The sequence below is a fragment of the Amaranthus tricolor genome, chromosome 5 (assembly GCF_026212465.1).
Source record: "Amaranthus tricolor cultivar Red isolate AtriRed21 chromosome 5, ASM2621246v1, whole genome shotgun sequence".
NCBI lineage: Eukaryota > Viridiplantae > Streptophyta > Magnoliopsida > Caryophyllales > Amaranthaceae > Amaranthus > Amaranthus tricolor.
The window spans coordinates 16,964,914-16,991,037 of NC_080051.1; the positions used below are offsets into that span (position 1 = coordinate 16,964,914).

At 32.2% G+C, this 26,124-nt stretch overlaps 2 protein-coding genes and 1 non-coding gene across 6 annotated transcripts; 2 read left to right on the forward strand and 1 right to left on the reverse strand.

Annotated features, from left to right (window-relative positions):
- The first annotated feature begins 2,205 nt into the window (after positions 1–2,205).
- Positions 2,206–2,321, forward strand: LOC130814364 (U5 spliceosomal RNA). The gene has a single exon (XR_009042391.1). It is a non-coding gene; the product is annotated as a U5 spliceosomal RNA (small nuclear RNA).
- A 4,747-nt stretch (positions 2,322–7,068) lies between these two features.
- Positions 7,069–12,443, reverse strand: LOC130814286 (uncharacterized). 4 transcript variants are annotated; one of them, XM_057680390.1, is made up of 4 exons: positions 12,197–12,443; positions 11,960–12,043; positions 10,218–10,259; positions 7,069–7,427 (listed from the first exon to the last, which is right to left on the reverse strand). In XM_057680390.1, the coding sequence occupies exons 1-4, from the start codon at positions 12,336–12,338 to the stop codon at positions 7,411–7,413; spliced, it is 285 nt and encodes a 94-aa protein (XP_057536373.1). In that variant the 5' UTR covers positions 12,339–12,443; the 3' UTR covers positions 7,069–7,410. The 4 variants fall into 4 exon arrangements, with proteins under 4 accessions (XP_057536373.1, XP_057536372.1, XP_057536374.1 ...); XM_057680389.1 differs by having other exon boundaries at positions 11,960–12,068; positions 12,201–12,435; XM_057680391.1 differs by lacking the exon at positions 10,218–10,259 and having other exon boundaries at positions 11,960–12,068; positions 12,201–12,435.
- A 5,226-nt stretch (positions 12,444–17,669) lies between these two features.
- On the forward strand, positions 17,670–25,905 carry LOC130814287 (uncharacterized). The gene is made up of 4 exons (XM_057680394.1): positions 17,670–17,897; positions 19,294–21,957; positions 25,101–25,217; positions 25,334–25,905. Exons 2-4 carry the CDS (start codon positions 19,300–19,302, stop codon positions 25,610–25,612), a joined length of 3,054 nt encoding a protein of 1,017 aa, XP_057536377.1. The 5' UTR covers positions 17,670–17,897; positions 19,294–19,299; the 3' UTR covers positions 25,613–25,905.
- Positions 25,906–26,124: the final 219 nt, after the last annotated feature.

The window sequence follows — 26,124 nt, forward strand, 5'->3', positions numbered from 1 at the left end:
TTATTATTTTTTTTTTTCAATATAATTCTTTTTACACAATTGTATACACACATACACATCACATATTTACATGTATATTTTTTTTTCTACCAACATTATAAATTCCTTCTACTAATCAATAAAAATAAATAAATAAATTCCTAACACCACATACATTTTTTTTTTCTATGAACATTCATTTATATATATATATATTTTCAATCATCCATCAAAAAATTTCTTCACACATATGTAAACATATCCAAAACCCTAAAAAAAAACATACATTAATTTAGATAGAAAATACATCATACTTTCACACATGAATTTTTAAATCATGAACAAATCATAACTATAAAATAACACACATAAAAATCATAGAAATTTAAATTAAACTTAAAAATAAAAACTAGATTAAGAATTACTCACAATTGCTCAAGAATAAAACACCAAAATTGATGAATCAATGGAGGATTAGGCGTGAGGGTTTTGGGAGTGTTTTCTTACTTGCAATGGCTTGAAATGAAAAGATGTAACGAAAATTAAGAGATTAAGGAAATAAGGCAATTAAGGAAAATTAAGGCAATACTTATGGAAGGCAATAATTCCTTAATCTTTTAATATATCTTGCTTAAGTTACAAATCCCCCTTAATTCCCCATATGGCCGGCCAAATGATTCAAATTCCCCTTTTTTTTTGAAATTAAAGATAGGTTAGGAAAAAAGGTTTGGACTAAAAATGGTTTTAATTGCCTTAACAGTTGAAGTCTCATGATCTAACTTACTAAAAAAATAAATAATAAAAAGAAATATATTCTTCTAAAAAGAATAATAATAATAATAATAATAATAATAATAATAATATTACTAGCAAATCATTTAATATATCGGAAAAAAAAATATCGGGGTGTTACAGAGCGGCTCGGTCGAGCGAGTATCAGCCAAAACTGGGGCATTCTGTCTGACCGCTCGACCTACCAAAATGACTCGCTCGGTCGAGCGGGTAGGTCGAGCGACCTTACTGCTTCCTCTGTCAGATTTTGATCGAGCATACAATAAATCAAACCCTTTCATTTTCTTTATTAATCTTCATAAACACTAAAGTTGTTCAAAACAAACCCGACCCGAAAATCCGACCCGAAATCGAAAATTATTCGACCCGAAAAAATGTAAGTTTTTTAGGTTTACCGAACCGCAATTACCCGAACCGATACTTCACTCGAACCGTTTGATAACCGAAAAGGGCAAAATCGAACTCGAACTGCAACCGAATTTTATAACCGACATATAAACCTTAATCGATGTTACCCGAATTGAACAGTGATCGACCCGAGTCAAATCCGACCCGAATTATGCACGTAACCGAATGTAACCTGACTAAAACCGATTAAGATCGAACTGTTTCTAACCCGAACTGATACAAACCCGATCGATTATTAATCGAACTGTTTTTAACCCGAACTGATACAAACCCGAACCGATTGTAAATCGAACTGTTATAAATCCGAATCAAATTTTCACCTAAATTTAGCAAATTAAGTCCAATTTCAGTTTTCTAATAATACGGAAAAAGGAATAACACAAGTTCTATACAGAAGAGATTGCATACAGAATATATATATATATATATATATATATATATATATATATATATATATATATATATATATATATATATATATATATATATATATATATATATATATATATATATATATATATATATATATATATATATATATATATATATATATATATATATAAACTAATTGAAATAAATTGATCTGCCTATTAGGGCTGGCAAAAGCTGACCCGACCTGCTAACCTGATCTGAAACCGACTCGAAATTAGCGGGTTTGGGTTTAGATTTTTGACCCAATTAATTAAATGGATCAACCCGACCTGATATGTTTATTAAATGGGTTAGGTTCAGGTTGAATATTTAAACCCGAAAAAAACCTGTTTAACCCATTTATTAAATTTAAGACGGATCAACATTTGCCAAATACTTCGTAAAACTAAGATAATACCAATTACCATGTATTGAGAATTTGTCAGCTGAAGATGACTTTCAATAAGAAAGGAAGTTGTCCCACATCGGCTAAGGGATTTGTCAGCTGAAGATGACTTTCAATAACAAAGGAAGTTGTCCCACATCGGCTATGAAAGATACTAATAAAAGAAAAATCCTCTAAATCACTTCCACAGATCTCATACCAACTTACGCAGCCACGCCGTGAGCACAAAGCGAACTATTCTTTCACCTTTTACTAAAGAATACCGTGTGCTCGCTGCATTAAGTGGCATACGTTTATTTTTGGAGGAAGTCTTTAATTAAGGTTAAATGGGTCAAATGACCTGAAATATATGAATTTAATGACCTAAAAAAAAGTAGGTTAAATGGGTCATTAGCAGATTGATCCGATTTGCTACAGATCAGGTCGGGGTTTCAATTTTTGACTCATTAATTAAATGGGTCAGGTTCAGGTTAAGGGTTTATTGACCCATTTATATATGATCCGAACCTAAAAATGACCCAACCCGACCTGTTTGACACCCCTATCTGCTATATCTGATAAAACAATCGGTAATTATTTTTTGTAAGTAAATGAGCATTTATCAATTAAAAACCTGACTATTAACTTATTTCGATATTGACCCGATCAATAGTTATCCGTAACCGATAACTACTCGAAAAATAAAGCTCGAACCCGATCTGTACCCGATAAAAACCGAACCAATTAGTAATCGATGACAACCCGAGACGGATTGACACTCGACACGAACTTCAACCGACACCGAACTGATGCTAACCCGATAGCTTGAATAACCGATCTCTAACCGAACCGTGACTAACCGACTCGACCCGAGTGTGACCCGTTGTAACACACAGCCGAAAAATAACCGATCCGAAATGCAACCGAACCGAATAACACCCGTCCGAAACCGACCCGATCAACCGAATGAACACCTCTAATTAACACCCATAATTCTTCATGAATACTCCACACATAATTACACCCATTTAGTTACCACCATCCAAGAGTCACACTCATGAATTCAATCCTTTAATGTGCACTCAAGTCACACGCTACCATTCATAACAATTATGTATATAAATATTTTGACTTAATTGACTCCAACTTTTGAGAGAAATATAAAAATATAAAGATGATCACACGTTCATATATTTGATTATATATAATAGTATAATACAACAATAGTAAATTAAGTAATCAAAATGACAATCTGAATCATACAATATTATAAAAATGTTGGAAAATTCTACAGTGATTTTGTATTGAGATAGATGTGTGGTGTATTAATATTTTTATATTGAGATTTTTATTAAGAAAGATAAAATAAAATCAATGATTGATACATAATATAATATAAAAAATATAAAGTATTAACATTTTAACGTATTACACATAATTTTATATATAATTTAATTTTAAAATGAGATTAACATTTTGATTCCAAGTATATATATTATCAAGTGGCTTTTTGCTCTTGCTTTACTTTAGCTCGATGAAATACATGAAAATCCTGCTTGCTTACTACCTTTCTTTTTATTTGTTTCAGTCTAAATGAAGCTCTTGCGATGTGCTGTTTATCTCAAAACAACTATTATTTTGGATTTTTGTTTGATAAAATTAAGGTGAAAGAAACAAATATCCCATTCAACAATATCAATTAGAAAAAATCTTACACATACTATTTTCGGAACTTGATTAGGCAACTACGACATAAAATATTTTAATACACATTTTTTACATAACTGAATATTAAATTGAGTTAATTTTCATCAAAATGAATTTTATATGGAAAGTTTAAATGCATATTTTATTATGTGTTTAGTTAGTAACTATTTATTATTTAATATTTCTGCTTTAATAAAACTAACTTATCTGTGTATTACACGTGTACTTAAACAAAAATTAGTGATTGAAAACTAAAGTTTTGTGCATGGATTAGATATACAAACTCATATTGTTAAAGGTTTCTAATGTAAGTATTCAACAAAAAGGATTTAGACATTACTATATTGCCTAAATATGTTGGTTTGATGATATAACATGTTCATACTTTTTTAAAATTTTCAATTTAATTTAGGAAAAATTGCTTTTAAAAGGTCAACATTTGACTCGTCTACAGATAAAGGACTAACATAACGTTTATTCAACACAGTGCCAACCTTTTGCCTATTTTGCAAGGAAAGGGTTATTAGGTCATGAGCACCTAGAGTACTCGGTTACTTCATTTCATTTCATTAAAAGGACAAGTGTCATGTTCTGATTGGATGATTTAATTTTTATTGAAAAAATCAAAAAAATAAACAAAAATAAAACACAAAAAGCCATTTTCCTTGGTCTCTGTCTTTTTCACACCATTATTTATCACCTTCTTCATCTTCATCTCTTTTCTACTCTCAATTTCAATCTCCTCATCTCAATCTTCTTCATCATCATCGTCATCCTCAAATTCATGGGGGTAAATCAATTGGGTTTCCTATCTTTTTCTTTAGATCTTCAATCAAGTAATCAAGTTTCATCATCAATTTTCTCTTTTTATTTTTTTATATTGAAAACCCTAGAATGGTGATGACATGGGGATTGGTAAAACACTATGGATAACCAAAAATTAGACAAGAATGCATTTATAGTGATTTCTATCTTCATTTCTAATAATTTGCGATCTTGTTTCTCTTTTTATTTTTTGTTTCATTTTTTGGAATGGATAGCAATAGCAATGATATCAGGTTAACTGTTCAAACTATCTAATCTGTTTTTTAATTTTTTTTATAGAGGATGGAAAATCATCAGAGGGAAACATCTTAAATGCATCTGCGCCTGTGGGCATTGCAAATACAACCTTCTTTCGACTGAACAATGTGTGCACTTCAAATATTTGTCTAAAACTACCCGCTTTGGGATATCATACGAACTACTAAGACATGTAATTTGGGATATCATCATACGAACTTCCAAATATTTCATTTTGGGATGTAATTTAAACCTTCATGGAATGTGGATATGACTTTAAGTTTAGTCCTTAACCTGCTCTAAGTCTTGAAGTGATTAATCTTGAATTTAACAAGTCTTCATGAAATGTATTGAAAAGTAGGGATGGTCATGGGTCCAGAATCCTATTAGACCCGTTTCTTTTTTAAGGGTTTGGGTCTTTTTTTTGAGACCCATCGAATTTGGGCCGGATCTAGATCTAAAAAATAGTTAATGGGTCTGAGTCCGGGTCCAAGTCTGGACTTGGACCCAGACCCGACCTCTAGACTCGAACCGGCATAATTATTAAATTGTCTGCCCCCATTTCTTCCTAATTATGTTGTTTATTTGTGTTTCTTTAAGCTGATTATTTGTTTTCTAAGTTGATTATTCTCGTATAATATCCCAGAATTATCTTCACCCATTAACGTAATCTGATAAATGACCACTACTTGGTATTGAAAATTAATTTAATTTTAGAACACTAAGCAAAAATCAACGAGATTACAAAAATTAAGATAATTGAATTATAGAACTGACATTGGATTCGAAAATAAATGAATTTCTGCCGACAATTAGAAGAATTATATTATGAGTATTTATGTTTTGCTACATGTTAAAATGGATTCAAATTTTTTAAAGGGTTGAATGCAGTTGCAATTTGAGTTTTTTTTTTATATTTTTTTTTTACAATTTGATTGAGTTATAAAAGTTTTAATTTTGACAAATCAAAGAGAATTTTTTGGATTTATTAAGGACCCATTAAGGATTCTAACCCATCAGATCCGGAGGGTCTGAAAATTTTGGACTCTTAAGTTCAGATCCGAGTCTGAACTTATAAAAAATAAAAGGGTCCGAGTCAGAATCTGGCTGATACCGCTCCAGACCCACCCCATGACCATCCCTATTGAAAAGCAAAGGATGTCCAATTGTAATTTGATTTGGGTTTGGATGTGGTGGTTGTGGGATTGCCATTGGTGACGCGGTGGTTGCAGAGGTTTTGATTGAGGTGGGTGGTGCTGGGTTGGGTGGTGGTGTTGGGTGAGGGAGTGGTTTTGGGTTGCCATTTTATTCTTTTTCTTTTTTTTTAATGTGTGTTATTAAGTTTTAAAAAGTTAAATAAGTCAATGTAACCTTTACAACAGGTTACAAGTCATTTAATCCTTTCCTTGCAAAAATAGGCAAAAGGTTGACCATGTGTAGAATAAACACTATGTAGACTCTTTATTTATAAACGAGCTAAAGGTTGGCCTTTTAGAAGGAATTTTTTCTTTAATTTATATAAATCAAAAGATTAATATATTCGTATCTTGATTGTACGGTACATATGTTAGTATCTTATAAATGCAAAGATCAAAAAATTAGGAAGCATAAAATGAAACATAAAATTTGATTTATAATATAAGATGTGAAGGGAATCACAAAAATTTGACATAAGCATAAATTTGATTTATCATAAAAAGTTTTTATTTACCTTACAAAATTTGGTCATAATCATTAAGAATGAAGAGAAAATCCATCTACATAAGGTGCCTCGTTGGAAAATTGTGGTGCTATTGATATTTTTCACGTTAAAATGATAACTTTATCTTGAATTAAATGGTAACATGTTTCACGTATTTATATTACTAGTAGTGGGGCCGCATGCGTAGCATGCGATTTTTCAAGTTATACTATCGAATTTAATAATGATATTTTATACAATTTTATTGTTAATAATATGAATGAAAATATTAAAATGTCAACATGTTGCAAAAGTGTGGCGGATTCAAGTATTGAAGGTGTGTAAAACAAGTAAATATTTTAATTGCAACAGCTTAATAAAATCGAAATTAAAAGCTGAAACACTTGCTAATAGTACCAATAAGTATTCAACACGCTAAAATACAACAGACAATAGGAATTAATATAAAATGTGCTCATAGAACATCTTGCATCAAGCATTTTGAGTATTTTTTATTTGTTTATATATATATATATATATATATATATATATATATATATATATATATATATATATATATATATATATATATATATATATATATATATATATATATATATATATATATATATTTACTGATCACCCTATCTAAATTCTAATACCAGACGGTTTCAAGTCAGACAAAAACAAGAAATTAAAAGTACAGACAATTTCATAATGTTCCATCAATGACAAATCCAACTTCCATCAATTTCATAATGCTTCCATACTCTAAAGCTGTTGTTCTACTTCTGTAACTGAAAATAGATCCCTTGTAAACATACAGAAAACCGTGGACAGGTGCTATACTCACTAAAGCAGTGAACTAGCGCTTATTTTGTACTTCATCGGATCTTCCTCTCATTTTATAACCAGATACTTTTCACGTAAGTGATTACACCTTCAACTTCTTTTTACAAATCAGAGATCATGATCATTATATCTCTCAATTCCCTTGCTTCCCTGCATGCAAAATATAGGCATGATAAGAGAAATAAGTAAAATAGAGAGCTCAATGCTGCTGATATCATTCAAAAGAATAACTTGTTCAATCATTAATTGTGTAAGCAGAACTAAATTTTATGTTCAGTTTGTCTCAGCAGACATCACTAAGATATGTTGATTCTCTTAGGTTTTGATGATGACTACACTTAATATAAACAACTGTATTTTAGAGATTGTGTGCAGGTCAATATCCGATCTTGATAAAGATCGTTGATAGTGCCTAAGACTTGGTCCATGAACTGTGTATATGTCAAATATATCCAAGGAAGTTAGATAAAAAAGATCGCTTAGGATGTCGAATGTAAACAGGAGGTCTACTGTTCCCAAGTTTGCTGATCTGACGATACTTGTTGATGGAGACAGTGCTCTATTCCCAAGACTGAAGTCTTTAAAAATCAACGTTAGCCGAAAATTCTGTAGAATATATTTTTCTGATTTTTAGTTGATGTATTGGTTAAAATTAATTAGTTGCATTAATAATTTAATAAGTTAATTGGAAAAATATTTTTTTAAAAAAACAACCGTACCTTTTCTAAAATGGAGAAAACTTCTCCTTATTTTTCTCCACATAAATAGACTTGCAATATGAGTTTAATTATGAAAAAACTACCTTATCTATTTTTAGAAAAGTAACCGTAGCTATTTTACTTGCTATTTAAAATCCACTCACTTTTCCTTAATATTAGGAATAGAAGCACAAAACTGACCACAAAGAGAAAAATTGTAGGGCATTATTATTTGTCGCCACCCTTTTCATTTTATCGCCACCCCTCCTAATGAAATTACAAATTTGCCCCTGATCTTTAAAAATTTACAAATTTGCCATTGAGTTAATAACTTTTCATTTTCATTTTTTTTAATTATTTTTAATTATTTTTATTTATATTATTATTGTTATTATTATTATCATAGTTATTATTATTATTATTATTATTATTATTATTATTATTATTATTACGGTTATTATTATTATTATAACGGTTATTATTATTACGGTTAATAATAATAATAATAATAATAATAATAATAATAAAATTAATAATAAAAATAATAAAAAAAAAAAAAATACCAGTCGCACAAAACGTGCGACTGACAGTCGCACAAAGCAGTCGCACATTTTATGCGACTGGTAATTTATTTTTTTATTATTTTTTTTATTATTATTAATTTTATTATTATTATTATTATTACGGTTATTATTATTAATTTTATTATTATTATTATTAATATTAATATTGTTGTTGTTATTATTATTATTATTAAATTATTATTTTTGTTTTAATTATTATTGTTATAACTGATGTAAGAAGGAAAGCGTAAAAATTGACAAACACAAAACACACAGAATTTACGTGGTTCACCGACAATGTGTTGACTAAGTCCACAGGTAGAGGAGAGAAAAATTTTATTACTAGAGGAAACCCAAAATACAAATATTGGCTAGATTATAGAAAATAAGAGTTTATAAATTACTCCAATACATAAAACCTTAGCTAAAACAGATTTTTTTGGGATGATGCAAAACAAATGCCCAAGACTCCTTTTATAAGGAGAAGAATAACAAGCCTTTGTTATTCTTCCGATGTGGGATAATGATAAACATTAATCTTCCAATATGGGATAATGAAAAACATTAATCTTCCAATGTGAGATAATGACAAACATCAATCTTCCAATGTAAGGTTATGTCTTGAATCCCACATTGGAAGATTGATGTTTGTCATTATCCCACATTGAAAGATTAATGTTTTTCATTATCCCACATTGGAAGATTAATGTTTATCATTATCCCACATCGGAAGAATAACAAAGGCTTGTTATTCTTCTCCTTATAAAAGGAGTCTTGGGCATTAGTTTGCATCATCCCAAAAAAATTTGTTTTTGCTAAGGTTTTATGTATTTGAGTAATTTATAAACTCCTAATTTCTATAATCTAGCAATATTTGTATTCTGGGTTTCCTCTAGTAATAAAATTTTACGCTTTCTTTCTTACATCAGTTATAACAATAATAATTAAAACAAAAAGAATAATTTAATAATAATAATAATAACTACCACAATAATAATAATAATAATAAAATTAATAATAATAAAAAAAAAATTTAAAAAAATACAAGTCGCACAAAACGTGCGACTGTTTTGTGCGACTGGTATTTTTTTTTTAATTTATTATTATTATTATTATTATTATTATTAATAACCGTAATAATAATAACCGTTATAATAATAATAATAACCGTTATAATAATAATAATAACCGTAATAATAATAACCGTAATAATAATAATAATAATAATAATAATAATAATAAAAATTAAAAAAAAAATACCAGTCGCACAAAACGTGCGACTGCTTTGTGCGACTGGTATTTTTTTTTTTAATTTTTTTTATTATTATTATTTTTATTATTAATTTTATTATTATTATTATTATTATTATTATTAACCGTAATAATAATAACCGTTATAATAATAATAATAACCGTAATAATAATAATAATAATAATAATAATAATAATAATAATAACTATGATAATAATAATAACAATAATAATATAAATAAAAATAATTAAAAATAATTAAAAAAAATGAAAATGAAAAGTTATTAACTCAATGGCAAATTTGTAAATTTTAAAGATTATGGGCAAATTCGTAATTTCATTAGGAGGGGGTGGCGATAAAATGAAAAGGGTGGCGACAAATAAGAATCGGGAAATTGTAACCCCAATAGTAATTAAAAAGCACCCACCAAGATGAATTTCCTTGTCTTTTGTCAGATTCAACCGACCATCTGAAAATGATCAAAGAAATATTATGAAGTATATGTCGATTTTAAAACTATTAATTATAAATTTATGAGCCCAACCAACATGAACTGACATTAGCAACATTAGACAAATCATTTTAACACTCTAATTAAAAAACAGCAGCATTGACATGACCTACTACACCTAAGATCACAACACTGCATCAGGCTATCAGCAGAGCAGGTATCTCAGGCCTAACATCAGTAGATGAGCTCTTGTCATTTAGAGCGTATAATAGTCATCATTTCTGATAGTTCATTAAATCAAATAAATAGATTAATTTATTAATTAAGTTAAATGTCCCAATATTGCAAAATGGTTGTTTTGTGCAAAAGTATTTTTGCGAATCGCGAAAAGACTCGCGGATCGGGAGATTTCAAGACAAAGTTTCTGTTTTGGAAATTGCTCAGGTCGCGGAATGTTCGTTTTATTCGGTTTTGTTAGTTATGCAATAACTACCTACGGTTAATATGGTTATATTAACTGAATTATTGGGATGAATTGGTTTAATATCGACATTGATTTGTGAATCGATGTTGCGGTTCATGAAGTGACATATTACTTCATGAATGGTTGTATGCTTTTCTATAAATATAGAAGGCATGTGTAAGTTATTTCTTACATGAAATGTACATGGAATATACATGCGATTTCTGATTTTTCTTTTCTTCTCTAGTACTTTTCGGGGTGGCCATGGGGCGGGTCTGGCCAGACCTGGATCCGGACCCTTTTATTTTTATAGATCCAGACCCAGATCCGGACCCTAAGGATCTAAAATTTTCAGACCCAGACCCAGACTCTTCGGATCTGACGGGTCTAGGGTCCTTGATGGGTCCTTAATGGGTCTTAAACAAAGTCTCTTTGATTGTCAAAATTGAACCTTTTTCGAGTCTTTTTTGTATTTTTGTAAGCAACTTATTATCGTATTACAAACGCTTGTTCGAGTGCATAAAATTCAAATACAAAATAATTACTAAAAAGTAAAAAAAATATTTAATTGTATAGGGTCCGAGTCTGGGTCAGAGGGGCGGGTCTAGGGTCTGGGACCGGCTCCGGGTCTCAAAGTGCAGACCCGGACCCGTCAAATATCTTCTGGATCCAGATCCGACCCTGGATCCGATAGGTCTAAAAAAATAAGACCCATACCCTTAAAAAAGGGGCGGGTCCAACAGGGTCTTGGACCCATGACCATCCCTAAGTACTTTACATAGAGAACTTGCAATCCTCGATTGTAAATTTCCGTTTCTTCTTCCACTTAAGTTTTCTCGTGTCTTTCTAAGTTCCTTGTGCTAGGAATTTAGTGTAATTCTTTATATCTTAGAACATATTTGCGGTTTATATTTCCGAGCACCGTAGTAGGAAGGAAATGATGTTTTAGAAAAGACCATCTCGCTTAGAATTAATATCAAGTTCACATACAAAATCTTCTTGTTACTATGTTCGATATATGGTAATTCCAGATGATGAAGTTCACATTTGGTGTATGTTAAGCAAATGTTTGAACTTGTCATATGTTTTGTAACCTACTAAGTTTATGTAACTTTATTATATATGTTTGATTAATAAAATTATAGCCTCTCTTATGTTGAATCTTACTCATATAACAAAAGGAGCCACAAAAATTAAATTCCACACACAAAAATTAAGAAAAACAAAATAGAATGAAAAATGAGGAAAAAATTACCAGGAGATTGATCTTCTCTGCAGCAAATCTCTTGGCAAGCAGCGAAAATAAACATGTTTGGATGAAGAAACCTCGACATTACAACTGACAAAGAATCATATTTCAAAACCTAGAGTCAAGAGAGACCCTTAGAAACTCATTCCAAAAATTAATCAAAGAAACAATAACCCACAAATGACAAACCAAATATATTAACAACTATCAAAATATTAGATTCAAGTAGGGGAAAAAAATTACCAACATTTTCTTCATGTAGTACTGATTTTCGAAATCTGTAATGTACAAACCCAAAATTTACATAAAAACCTAAATTGTAGATCCAACTGTAATTTACAAAAATCCACATTTGTTGATACCTACATTTTCGTTTTTGACCCATCTTAAACCTAGATTTGTAGATCGTACACAAGCTTTAAAATCACAATGCACTGAGGGAGAAAAGTGATGAGGGAGGAAAGCAAAGAAGGAATAAAGTGAAGAAGTGTGAAATGAGCTAGGGAAAGCAAAAAGACAAACAGTAATTTAGGTTGCACTAAAACGGACACGGACACGGATAGAGCTGTTCAAAACAAACCCGACCCGAAAATCCGACCCGGAATCGGAAATTATCTGACCCGAATAAAATGTAAGTTTTTTAGGTTTACCGAACCGATACTTCACTCGAAACGTTTGATAACCGAAAAGGGCAAAATCGAACTCGAACTGCAATCGAATTTTATAACCGACATATAAACCTTAACCGATGTTACCCGAACTGAACAGTGATCGACCCGAGTCAAATCCGACCCGAATTATGCACGTAACCGAATGCAACCTGACTAAAACCGATTAAGATTGAATTGTTTTTAACCCGAATCGATTATTAATCGAACTGTTTTTAACCCGAACTGATACCAACCCGAACCGATTGTTAATCGAACTGTTATAAATCCGAATCAATTTTTCACCTAATTTTAGCAAATTAGGTCCAATTTCAGTTTTCTAATTATACATCCACCAAATATAAATATATAAATATTAAGTTTTTAACCCCAAAAATTTACATCCATCACTTATACATCCACCAAATTAACATGTACAAATATCAAGTTTTTTGAATGTAACATATGGTTTTTTGAACAACGAAATGGGTGTTTGAATATCCAAAATGTTAATTTTAACTTACAAAATGACGTATTAAATATTAAACAACTTAAAGTGAGAATTTGAAGTACAAAAGTAAATGTTTTGATTAATATTTAGTTGAGCTATTTAGCTCAATTTAAAACTGTCGATACCGTCTTAATGGAGAATTTGCGAAAAGCTAAGTTTTGTTAGTTTAAACCTTTTTTTTCTCAAATCAGAGTATCATATAGATAATCCCTACAATTAAGGAGAAGAGAGAATCAATTCATCTCGAAAAAAATTATATTTTATAACATTTATTTAAAATAATTATCTTCCATTTTTACTAACAAAACTCCACTTTTTTGAAGACTTGTTCTTACAAGAAGTTAGTAAAATGTGGTTATCAAATCTTCAACTTCTATATTTGCTTTGATATTTTCTTATTGAAGATGCAAAACACATTAATCATACAAATATACAAGCATATTAATTAATAATCTCGTGAGTTCATCCAACTTCTAATAATAGGTTATGAGGGTAAGTGGCTAGAGTTAAGTCATTAATTTAGAGGCAAATTATTAATTCGAGAGAGGAGATCAAAAGAGCAGAGATGACAGAAAGCTTGGTAGAAGCTAGTGTGTGCGCAAATGGTGGTACTACGGGAGAACTTGAAGAAGCAAGAAGGTATAAGCAAGCTGCATGTATTAGGTGTGGAGATCCGCTGGACGGAAAAAGGTGTGCAGAAACCATCACTAAATCCCAAAGAAATTTAATGTAAATAAAGAGTATATATGACAATTAGCGTTGGCATAACGACATCTCCTGATACAATCAAAGAAAACAAGGATCGCGCCTTAGCTCAAACAACGTGTGGATGGGTGGAGAAACATTGTAAAGCTTACGTAGCTGAACATTTTCTGTAGTCTCAACATCCTTAGCCCCAATGGACCGCCAAGCATTGCGGGAGCATCTCACCTTTTCTCATATTGAAGGTAAACATCAGCAGTTACAATCTTACAATCAAGTCTCTCATACCAATGATACTGTCTGGTGCGCCACTGCTACGAACTTCAGAAAAACAAATTAATACAAAACTATGTAGCAAAAACTTAAAATGGGATACCTCTGCATCAATTTAGCCTTGTTGTACGATTGTCCTAACATTTACATCAAAATTTTCCACCAAACAACAGAGAAGTACTATAAGAAAAGATAAACATAATTGTAAAAAGTTGAACTAAGAAAGACAATATTCTCCAGTAACTCGATTTATTCTTTGTTCAATATTTTCTCAATGATGACCTTGATTAGGAGGTGAAAGAAGGCGCACAACAACAAATTGAAAGACCAAACTTTCTATAAAAGCACCACAAAAAGTGACAGGTTAATGTTATGGCAAAGAGGGATGAGGTTGCTTGTCTGCTTTGCCCCAATTAATCCTGCAATTTTTGCCACACCAAGAACATCTCCCTTGGCTAACTGATTTGCTGAGACCAAATCAAACACCGTCTTTCCCAATAACACTTTGCAGCTAGCAATGGCAGTTCTCTTGGTGGATTCCTTTAGAGAGACATCCACCATCTGTGCCTCGCCTTGTTTACCGATGTGTGTTAATTTACATAATTGTTCAGATTCTTGAGGAGAGGATGAAAGTTGAGTTTCTGGACTTGCGGATTCATGATTACTAGCTTCTGAATCTATTGAACCTGATGATGGAGGTTCACCAAAAATGTCTGCCGGAGATGAACGTGTTCTACCGGCCGGATTGGAGGAGAACAAATGGGATTGTAAGAGGGCCGCCGGTTTCAGTGAGAGAAAGAAGAAGAGAGAGTTGAATTAGGGTTTATTGGAGCGGGATTTGGGAATGTTGCTGTTACAGGATGAAGAAAGGAACCAAAATCCTTTTTTATCAAATGACGGTGACGTGGCACGTTGTTGACCGCTGATCTGATATTAGCATTATAATCCAACGGCTAAAACACCTTATCCGTGTGCTATCCAAATAACCAATAACATTTTGTGCAAGTAATGTATCAATTGAGTAATATATTCATCAAATTGGACAATTAGTTATCTTAATCTAAAATAATTTATTTGAGTAATATAAATATTTTATATCAAATATTAAATATTTTTATTATTGAATTTGGTAAAATTTCATAATTTAGGCTATTTAATTCAAAGTAACAAAAAAGGTGGAGTACTAGTTTCATTTACTACAAGTCTTTAATAGATCGAATTACGACAAGTGAATTACGATCGATTATTAATAGCCTATAAATTACTTTAGAGTATTCAATATCAGTATTAAGTAATAACTAATAAGTAATAGCATTGAATTAACTGTCAATGATAATCTGTAACTGTAACTGTAACTATAACTCTATAAGATAGTTTGTATTAGTTTCATTCACTCCAATAGGTCTAGTTCCGAACATTATTAAGTTTTAAATTAAATACGATCAACTATTAGTGTAATAGATTTATTATTTTAAAGTATTCAAGGTCACTAATAAGTATAAATACATAATATCATATAAAATGGTTATGATTACTTGATTAATCTAATTCACTTTATTATATATAATAAGTTTCAATTATCAAACTTAGAAAAACAATCGATTATTAGTGTAATAGAGTAATGTATATTCTAATAGCCTATGAGATAGTTTAGATTATTCTTATTCATTCCAACAAATCGAGTTTCGATTATCGAGTTTTAATATTTAATCAATTATCAAAATTAGCAACATGATGCATTATTAAATAATAGTCTTATATATATATATAAATATATATATATATATATATATATATATATATATATATATATATATATATATATATATATATATATATATATAAACTAATTGAAATAAATTGATCTGCCATAAAATGAGCATACATTATTAACTTATTTCGATATTGACCCGATCGATAGTTGTCCGTAACCGATAACTACTCGAAAAATAAAGCTCGAACCCGATTTGTGCCCGAAAAAACCGAACTAATGTAAGACCGATGACAACCCGAGCTCGATTGACACGCGACCCGAATTTCAACCGATAACGAACCGGTTTGAACCCGATAATGCGAACAACCGTTGTTAAACCGACCCATAACCAACCGATCTGACCCGAGTATGACCCGTTGTTGTATACAACCGAAAATTTACCGATTCGAAAACCAACCGAGCCGAATTACACCCGTCCGAAATCGACCCGATGACCCGAATGAACACCTCTAGACACGGACACGACACGGGTACGGGAAAACGCCAACATAAAAATGGTAGACACGGGAACACGAAAATGGTAATATAATAAATATATCAAATTAAAGATAATTTTACAATCTTTCATTTGATATATGAAAATAAACACTTTAAAAACATAAAACTCACATAAAATACAAATAAGTATAAATAAACAACATGAGTATTTAAAAATAGTCATACAAACCAAATCAAAAAAAACCAAATAAATAGGTAAATTTAAGTTTGATCATCACACATCATCCATATGACATCCATCAACAGAGAAGGTGAGGATGTCAGTAGTGGTTGTGGCGCACATATCGAAGGAGAAGGCGGCGATGCTAGCGGCGATCACATGTGGTGGCAGACTGGCAGAGAAAGAAGAGGAAAAAAGAAAATTATTTTATTTTATTATTATTTTTTTTAATAAAACGTGTCCTTGACTGCTTGCCGTGTCCTTGCCGTATCCGCGTGTCCAAAAAATATTAAAATATTGGACACTTCATTTGGCGTGTCGGACACGAATTTTCGTGTGTCCGTGTCCGACACGGGACACGCCAGTCTAGAGACGTGTCCGTGTATTCAGGTTGTTCATTATGGAAAAATGAAAAGTTATATACTCTTATACGTTTTTTTTTATAGTTTAAGGATTTGTTGATTTTCTAGGAATTTAACAAAATTGTTTGTTAGACATAGAAGGTAAACTCCAAGGAGAAATTTTTTTTCTTCGAAGTTATTTCTTTTGTCAAATTCCTAAAAATTATCTTTTCTTGTTTGGTTAAACATAGAAAATTATGATTGACATATGAGTTTAGATTTATCTATCTCTCTTTTGGTAATCACAAAATCTCATAATACACCGCCTACAGATGGTAACGGGCTGACCCAATTTCAAAAATTTAAATATTTTGTTACGACCTTATATGTATCAATTCTGTTATTAAAATGATTAATTTCAACTTAAAGTAAATCTTTAATAGATCAATTAAAATAAAAAATTTTAGTTTTGGCCTAGGAGTGATCAACTCTGACATTAAAGTGATTAATTTCTACTTATGAAAAGGCCAAATGGTCTCGTAACCTCTTATCTATACAATAAGTCATTTTACATAAAAAAATAAATACAAAATTAAATTATAAAAAAATTTAAAAATTAAAAAAAAATTAAAAAAGTTTATTTTATTGATATTAAAATTTTAATATTTTTGATTTTTTATAGTAATTAAGCTGCAAAAATAAATCACATGACATGTTACTCGTTACTCCTATTATCCAAGGTACTTCATTGTTTTTTTTTTAAAACATTGTTATTTCTACCTAAATCATCATTCATCGGTATTTCTAATTCTTCTTTAAGAGAGGAAAATAATGCTCTAAAAAAACTTATTAACCCTAGTAAGTAGTAGCCCTACTTGCTCTCTACCTCTCCTCAAAACTAAATCGCAATTACTCCTTCCTCACCGGCACCGGCTCCCGTATTCCTTCCGCTCCGCCATTCCTTCCTCTTCGGCCACCGCTATTCTCTCCACAGTTCCCACCACTGCAGAGTTCTCTTTCTCCTCCCTTGAAGTTGAGGTATTGTATGAAGTTTCTTAATCTGATTTTTTAGCTTAATCTTAATTCTTATGTGTTCTTGATGTTGTGGACTTAGTAATATTATTTGATATATCTCATCCCTTCTTTTAATGTTGAGAGTCTATCAATCTAAATGCCGTTCAATAGACTAGAATTGCACAACACTTCCGCTGCTTTCAATACTTTCAGCAATTATTCTCATGATGAGTATTTTTCTCTTCTCAAGTCTTTGTTTTATATGATCATACCTAATCTTTGTTTTTTACTAATTACTACAGGTGAAAACTGTTATAGGTACTTTTGGTAGTAATATTGTAATTAGTTATAAGTAAGTGTTTGTGATCGTCTTAGTAGTATAGAAGGGGACATAAGGGTGTATTAGAGTTTATGAAATTAAATGAAATAAACCAATCTTCTTCTCCTCTTCTAAATTTCTCTCCCTCTCTTTACAGTTAAGCTAAATTCTGATGGGTATTTCTATGGTTTTGTATCACTCTTGAATTTTGATTCATAGATTTATGATTGAAATTTTATGTGAGAGCAAATGTCGAGGAAATTTAAGCTAAATTGTGATTCCAAAAAATAATTTTGTTTTTTGCTTTCTCTTTTGGTTGATTTATTTTGTTGGGAGCGTAGTTATATTTCTGGATTGTTGTCTGTAATGATGCATTCAGTCCAATTTAGGAAGTGAGGAAATGCTGTTTATTTCCTAATCAATTGTCGAGAAGACATGGAGTTTTTTTGATTGTGTATTTTTGAGTATTAAACTGATTTTTGCCTAAGGAGATGTCTGTGGAATGGTATGAGGTGGTTTACTAATGTCATTCAACCATGACACTATGTTGGAATTTTTATAACTGAGAATGATTCTTGTCTTAAGTTGGAGAAATTATCATTTTTAGATCCTATAATTCTGAAAACAAAGAAATGCTGTAAGTGCACACATCTCTATTACCTTGATTCAAGTCTATCTTGCTCACCGCTCTTCCCTCCCTAATTTTTAGATCCCAATTCTTTAAATTTACTTTTCAACTTTTATTTATTTTCTTTGAATTCGTATACACAGATGTAGTGGACTATTTTGTGTCATTATATCTTTGGAATTTTGGATCTTTCAAGCCTTTGAAATTTTGAGGTCAATGAAAATTACATGTAGTGCATCACATCATAGTACAAGAGATTGTGGGAATTGATCAACCTAGTTGTAGGTATCAGTGGTTTCTTTGTTATTGTGAGTATTGAAGATGCATCATATTCCTTGATGCACAGCTCGAGCTAGACGAAGTCCTTTGCTTTAGTAGACTAAATAAAACAATATGTATGAAACTTCTATATTTCTCCTGTTTTGTGGTTTCAGTGTTTAAAACTTATCTTGGGTTTGATCATTGCCATGTAGGTTAATATGGTTCATAGCAGTGGAAGGAAATCCAGATCAAAAAACCAAGGTATCCAATTTGTGCCTGCTGAGCCAGTTCCTTTGATGAGTAGTCTTGATCAACTAGCTACTGTTGCTTCAGAAGGAGAGGAAGAAACAAATAATATTTCAAATAGGAAATTGATCCAATCAAAGGAGGAACAAATGGATGTAATATTATCTGAATCATTTGATGATGGAAATTCAGAAAAGGGGCGAAATGCACATGAAGTCAATGGTATTGAAAAAAATATTTTAACTGGGATAAATGTTGAAAAAACTGATGATGTTTTTACAGAAGGAACTATAGACAATGACAAAGACGTTAATGATAGGGGTGACACAGCAAATAATGTAAGTGGAGAAGTCAATAAAGAAAGAATTTATGAGGGGAAGCCAGCGGAAGATGAAGCTCCAGTGGATGGGCTTAACAACTACAATGCTAGTACTGGGGATGAAGGGGAGCATGTAAATAATTTCGAGAAAGCATCAGATGTGGATACCACATTAGTTAAAGAGCTCAAAGCAGATAAACAGGAAAACTGTAAAGAGACTGCCGAAGCGAAAACTTCTGTAAAGGTCAATAAGAAACGAAACAAAATTCGGAAAAAAAAGGCTCTACGAACGGATGAAATATTATCTGAATCTTTTCACGATGGAAATCAAGAAAAGGGGCGAAATTCACATGAAGTCAATGATATTGAAAAAAATATCTCAACTGAGATAAATGTTGCAAGAACTAAAAATGTTTTTGCACAAGAAAGAACTATAGATGATGACAAAGATGTTAATGATGGGGGTGAGACTGCCACTAATATAAGTGGGGAAGACAATGAAGAAAGAATTAATGGGAAGCTAGAGGAAGATGCACCAGTTGAAGGGCTCGACAACAACATTGCTGTTACTGAAGATGAAAGGGAGCATGGAAACAATGTAGAGAAGGCATCAAATGCGGATGACACATTAGTTAAGGAGTGCAAAGAAGATAAACACGAAAATGGTGAAGAGACGGCTGAAGTGAAGATTTCTGTAAAGGTCAAAAAGAAACGAAATAGCAAAAAGAAGGCTCTACAAATCCTTTCAAGTGTAGCAACCATAAACAATGCTCAAAAGCCGGAGACAGAAATTGATGAATTGGCAAGTAAAGAGCCTATCAGAATTGATACGCCTATCGGAATTGACAAGATGTCTGTAGAGAAGGCATCAAATGTGGATGATGCATTAGTTAAAGAGTGCAAAGAAGATAAACATGAAAATGGTGAAGAGATTGCTGTAGTGGAGACTTCTGTAAAGGTCAATAAGAAACGAAAAAGAAATAGGAAAAAGAAGGCTCTACAAATCCTTTCAGGTGTAGTGACTATGAACAATGCTCAAAAGCCGGAGACAGGAATTGATGAATCGGCAAGTAAAGAGCCTATTAGAATTGATACGCCTATTGGAATTGACAAGACGTCTGTAGAGAAGGCATCAAATGCGGATGGCACATTAGGTAAAGAGTGCAAAGAAGATAAACACGAAGATGGTGAAGTGACTGCTGAAGTGAAGACTTCTGTAAAGGTCAATATGAAACGAAACAGAAAGAGGAAAAAGAAGGCTCTACAAATCCTTTCAGGTGTAGTGACTATGAACAATGCTCAAAAGCCGGAGACAGGAATTGATGAATTGGCAAGTAAAGAGCCTATCAGAATTGATATGCCTATCGGAATTGACAAGACGTCTGTAGAGAAGGCATCAAATGCGGATGACGCATTAGTTAAAGAGTGCAAAGAAGATAAACAGGAAAATGGTGAAGAGACTGCTGAAGTGAAGATTTCTGTAAAGGTCAATAAGAAACGAAACAAAATTAAGAAAAAGAATGCTCTACAAATCCTTTCAGGTGTAGTGACTATGAACAATGCTCAAAAGCCGGAGACAGGAATTGATGAATTGGCAAGTAAAGAGCCTATCAGAATTGATATGCCTATCGGAATTGACAAGACGTCTGTAGAGAAGGCATCAAATGCGGATGACGCATTAGTTAAAGAGTGCAAAGAAGATAAACATGAAAATGGTGAAGAGACTGCTGAAGTGAAGATTTCTGTAAAGGTCAATAAGAAACGAAACAAAATTAAGAATCAGAAGGCTCTACAAATCCTTTCAGGTGTGGCGACTATAAACAATGCTCAAAAGCTGGAGATGGGTATTGATGAATTAGCAAGTAAAGAGCCTATCAGAATTGATACGCTTGGGAAAAACAAGGATATACACATCCTTTCAGGTATAGCGACTGTAGAGGATGCTCAAAAGCCAGGTTCAGGTAATGACAAATTGGCAAGTAAAGAGCCTATCGGAATTGACAAGCCAGCTGTGGAACATGAAGAGGTTCCCAAAGGTGCAAACAAGTCCAACCCATCGAAGGATGGTAAATCATCAGAGAAAAATGACTGCATGGGGATGATTTTCTTGTGCAATTCAGACACAAAAAAGGATTGTTATCGATACAGAGTTTTTGGGATACCTGTTCATACGAAAGATTTGGTTAACAAGGGCATGAGGCTGTTTCTGTTTGATGTTGACCTTAGAATGATGTACGGAATCTACAGGGCTTGTGGCCCAGGGTGTTTCAATATTGAACCCAGTGCTTTCAACTCACAATTTCCTTGTCAGGTTTGTCTGACTCAAGCCTCTCTTGCTTTCAATCTTTTGTACTTTGACTTCTATGTGGTCAATCAAGGATGTTAGTTAGAGAAGTTGCTGTAGAATGAAAATTTGAAATTCTAATTGTAATTGGTCGAGTCAGAACTTATTTGGTTGCAGTGGAATGTGGTTGATATTTTGTTGGAGCTAGGTAGTAATACCATTTAGAATCTAAGTGCTAAATTAACTTTTCTGAGAGGTTCATCTGTTACGTGTAATGTTTTTGTTACAGAATTGTGCATAAATATATGTGCTGAATAATATTTGATTTGTAAATCCAGATTTGTTTTTTACGTAATACATTTCTTCATTCTTTAGTTCACTCCGAACCTTAGGTAAAAATAATACGCCTTTGAGTTACATGCTAGAAAATCGTTTTTTGACATCTAGGCTAACATAGATACAAAAGGCACAATCTTTTGTGCACTTTTTTACGTCTCTTTCTTTTGTGTTAGTTATTTATTTGGGAGAAAATGTTATTTTTAAAATTTGTCATACAGCAATTCGACATAAAAGGATCTATGTTTTCGAAAAGACAGAAAGAATAGGATTTGTTCTGAATTTCAAAGAGTGGAAGGGAAAAAGAAAAAATAAGGATTTGCTTAGTCTTAGAGTTTAGCCTACTTCTTTGTCGTCGTGTCCTCTAGCATTAGATATCTCCTTTTCTTAATTATTAATTTTCTTTTGGATTCTTCATCTTTTTTCCTCTTTTTCTAGGTTCTTCGTCTTTTTTGTTTTCTTCCTTCGACTTCATTTTTATTTTCTTTCTTTTGTTTTTCTTTCTAGATTTCCTTTTCTTTAATTTTCTATCTACTTTCTATTAGTTTTTTCTTTTAAGTTTCCTTTTAACTTAAATTTTCTTTTTTTTTTTTTTGCTTTTTTTCTTATCAATTCTTCATTTCTTTTTTTTTTTGGGCTCTTTCTCTTTTTTCTATTCTTTCCTTTGATAAAAATATGCTAACAATTAGAAAAGCAGGTCTTAGAATGTGCATTAAGATAACTACTTATGCCATTTTATGTTATATCAATGGCCTATTGCAACGCTAAGAATGTTTTAGATTTTGGAGGGTGTTTGGTAAATGACTTTTAGTTGGCTTTTGGCTTTTGGCTTGTTGGTTGGTAAAAAAACCGAAAAATGTGTTGGTAATAACTTTTCAGCCAACTTAAATAGCTTACTTATAAGCTAAAATAAAAAAGGTTGTTTGATCTTTATGTAATTATAATATAAATATCATTTTGTTACAAGTATCAAATATGCGTTAGGGCCCGCCTAAATTAAGGAGTTGATTAAGGGACAACTATTTTTGAAAGACTTGGTCTAGAAGATTATTATACATGGTAATTTTTTGGTCAGTTTGGTATTTTTCACCGTCATTGAATTCTCCTCTCTCACAAAAAAACTCATTCATCCCCTCCATCTTCATCATACAATTCCCTCTCAAATACTCAAGCATGGTAACAATTATCATCAAATTGCTACTTTACTATTTTTCCTCTCCCTCATCTTTACGCAGTGTCATCATCAAGCTTGCAGAAAATCAAATTTGGGTTCAAATACGACAACATTGAAAATCTACCTGTTAGATGCCATTCATTTTCATTTGAAGGAATTACAAGCTTTATGCTGTGGGGTTTTGAAAGGGAAGAATTTAGTTAGAAATTCTTTTTCAAATAAATTGTTTTCCTTAGAAATTGGGGTTCTGTAGGATCAAATTTAGGGTTTGAAATTCTTGTGAAAACGTGCCTTTTTTTAGTCTTGAAGATGATTGTTTTGATGGAAGAGAGAAGAGCTTCATTGATTGTTGATGGATGAGAGAGAGTTGGGTGAAGAGGAAGATAGGTGGGATTGAGGAAGAATGAAAAAATCTATTGGGAAGTATACTCCCTAGGATCCCCTAGGGTAAATATTTAATCTCTTTTTGGGAGAATAAAGTACTCCAAGAAAAATTTCTCCCTAATCCAATCACCATATTATGTCAGAAAAATTTACCCCATTATTATTTCCCCCCTACTACTGCTGATTGAGGCTATGTGTTAAGATTTAGAATAAAAAGTGTGCCTCTCCTACGAAATGCTCGCACTTGCTCGTTGCACTTTGTGATTAGGCTTCAGACCCTTCGCCCTGCATCTTTTAAAACTAAGTTTAAAGCATATAGAAACGCAAAAAGGTGCACTTAAGGCGCAACTGCTGCATTTTTCACATCTTCTGCTTGTTTTCAGTGCGCCTCACTTAGATGAGGTGTGTGCTTTACGCTTAGATTTTAAGACCTCCTATCGTTTTAGTGCGCTTTGCGCCTTGTCTTTAGGAATTTCTATCATCTTAATACGTTTTTCGTCTTTTTAAACATTCAATGTACTTGATGAAAAGTTTCCTCAAGTTTTGTGGCAAAAATTTGAACCACTTAGAAATCATTTACTATAGTGTAGGAACAGCCTATCGGGAGTGAATAAGGAACCCCTATGTGCTTCTACTGCCAGCCAGTTCCGCACCTGGTTGCTTGGTAGTTTCGTGGTTCATGCTGCTAAATCTCTGAATTAGCAAAGGTGGAAATTGGATCAAAATTAAGATATGTTGGCCATTGATCTCATTATATGTGCACAGGAATGCAGGATAATTATGGCCTTCTTAATTGATGGACAGTGCATTTCTTTAGGATTGACAAGAAAAAAGCAAGTGAAATGTCAATTCTTATATTATCGTTGGGAATTTTGAGGAATTGAGTAGCCTGTGCTAGCCTCCCTTTTGAGTTGTGTTAAGCTAGGGCTCAGACTACTTAGTTTTATACCTCTATGCATCCTACTTGTGATGGAATTCGTAGTTTATATTGTTTGTTTCTCTGGAAACCTTGGTCCTTTGTGCGGATATGTTTGATTATTTATTACAGGCCTCAATGATGCTTTGCATGCTATTCCTTGGAAATCTCGTTGACTTGTAGCTCAATCGGCTGTCAAGCAATAATTTGGCCTTCCCTATAATACATTTCTATAATTCTGCTATTATGTTGCGTAGCCTGTTTCTTTTCATGGTATCCCAAAATGGGACATGGACTTCTTTCAGCAGGATCATAAAGGGTAGCTAATAGGCGACTGAATTCCAAATTTGCCCCTGACAGGTTCGATTTACTTATGTTATTGATTGTAAGCCATTAGCTGAGGAAATATTCAGAGAAGTTCTCAAGGAATTTCACTACACACCCACCGATTACAATTTTCCGCTGAACCAAGAGCAGGTATCATATTATTGGATAAACTTTGTGTTACTTCATCCAAGTTTTAGGACTATTACTGGTCACTTTACAAATGTTTTAGAGATTTTCTTTTACCTTCTTACTTGCCTTGCCAACAGGTGGCAAACTTGTGTAAGCTTTTCCGCAAGAACAGTAAGAAATTTAAACGCACTGAAGCACCTGTTACCAGATCATCTGCAAAATCAGCAAGTGGAAACCAAGTAGCAGCTGCCGCAAGCTCATCTGCGCAGCTAGACAGGAAGAGGAAAAGGGAAGAGGATAGCCATTTAGAGCAGAAAAGAAGCAAGCTTACTTATGATCCTTCTTCTGATAGACTGTACGCAGAGTATTACAGAGCTGCTGAAAACCATCCTCCTGCGCCTTTGTATCGTAGCTAATAGCTATTCATTCTGGGGAGCAACAGATTAACTGTCCTTGAGTGGTTTACCATATATGGCGGTTGACAGAATTTGATGGCATATCCATTTTTATTTATGGAGATTTAGTCTTTGTTCTCCATTAGCGTTGTAGGAAATGTTCATTTGTTTGTCTTTCTATATCATCTAAAAAATTTTGTTTTCGTCTTTCTAAGCCTAAATGGTAATGTTTATTCAAATTTTTGTTATGTGCCGCCCATCTTCGAAGTGATTTCGATTCACAAGTTCTCCTAAAGCTCTTGTTAATTACTTAACCTAATTTCTTTGTACATGAGGTATACAATATACTATATAAACCCCTCATTAATTAGGGTTACCAGAGAGCAATTGCAACCACAAACACAAGATTGAAAAGTGAGCCATCAAGTGAGAAATCTTAGATTCATCTTTGTAATCTTTGTTGTTTATAGTAAAAATTATTACTCTCAGTACCAGTGGATATAGTTGTCACAATGATAACGAACAACGATAAT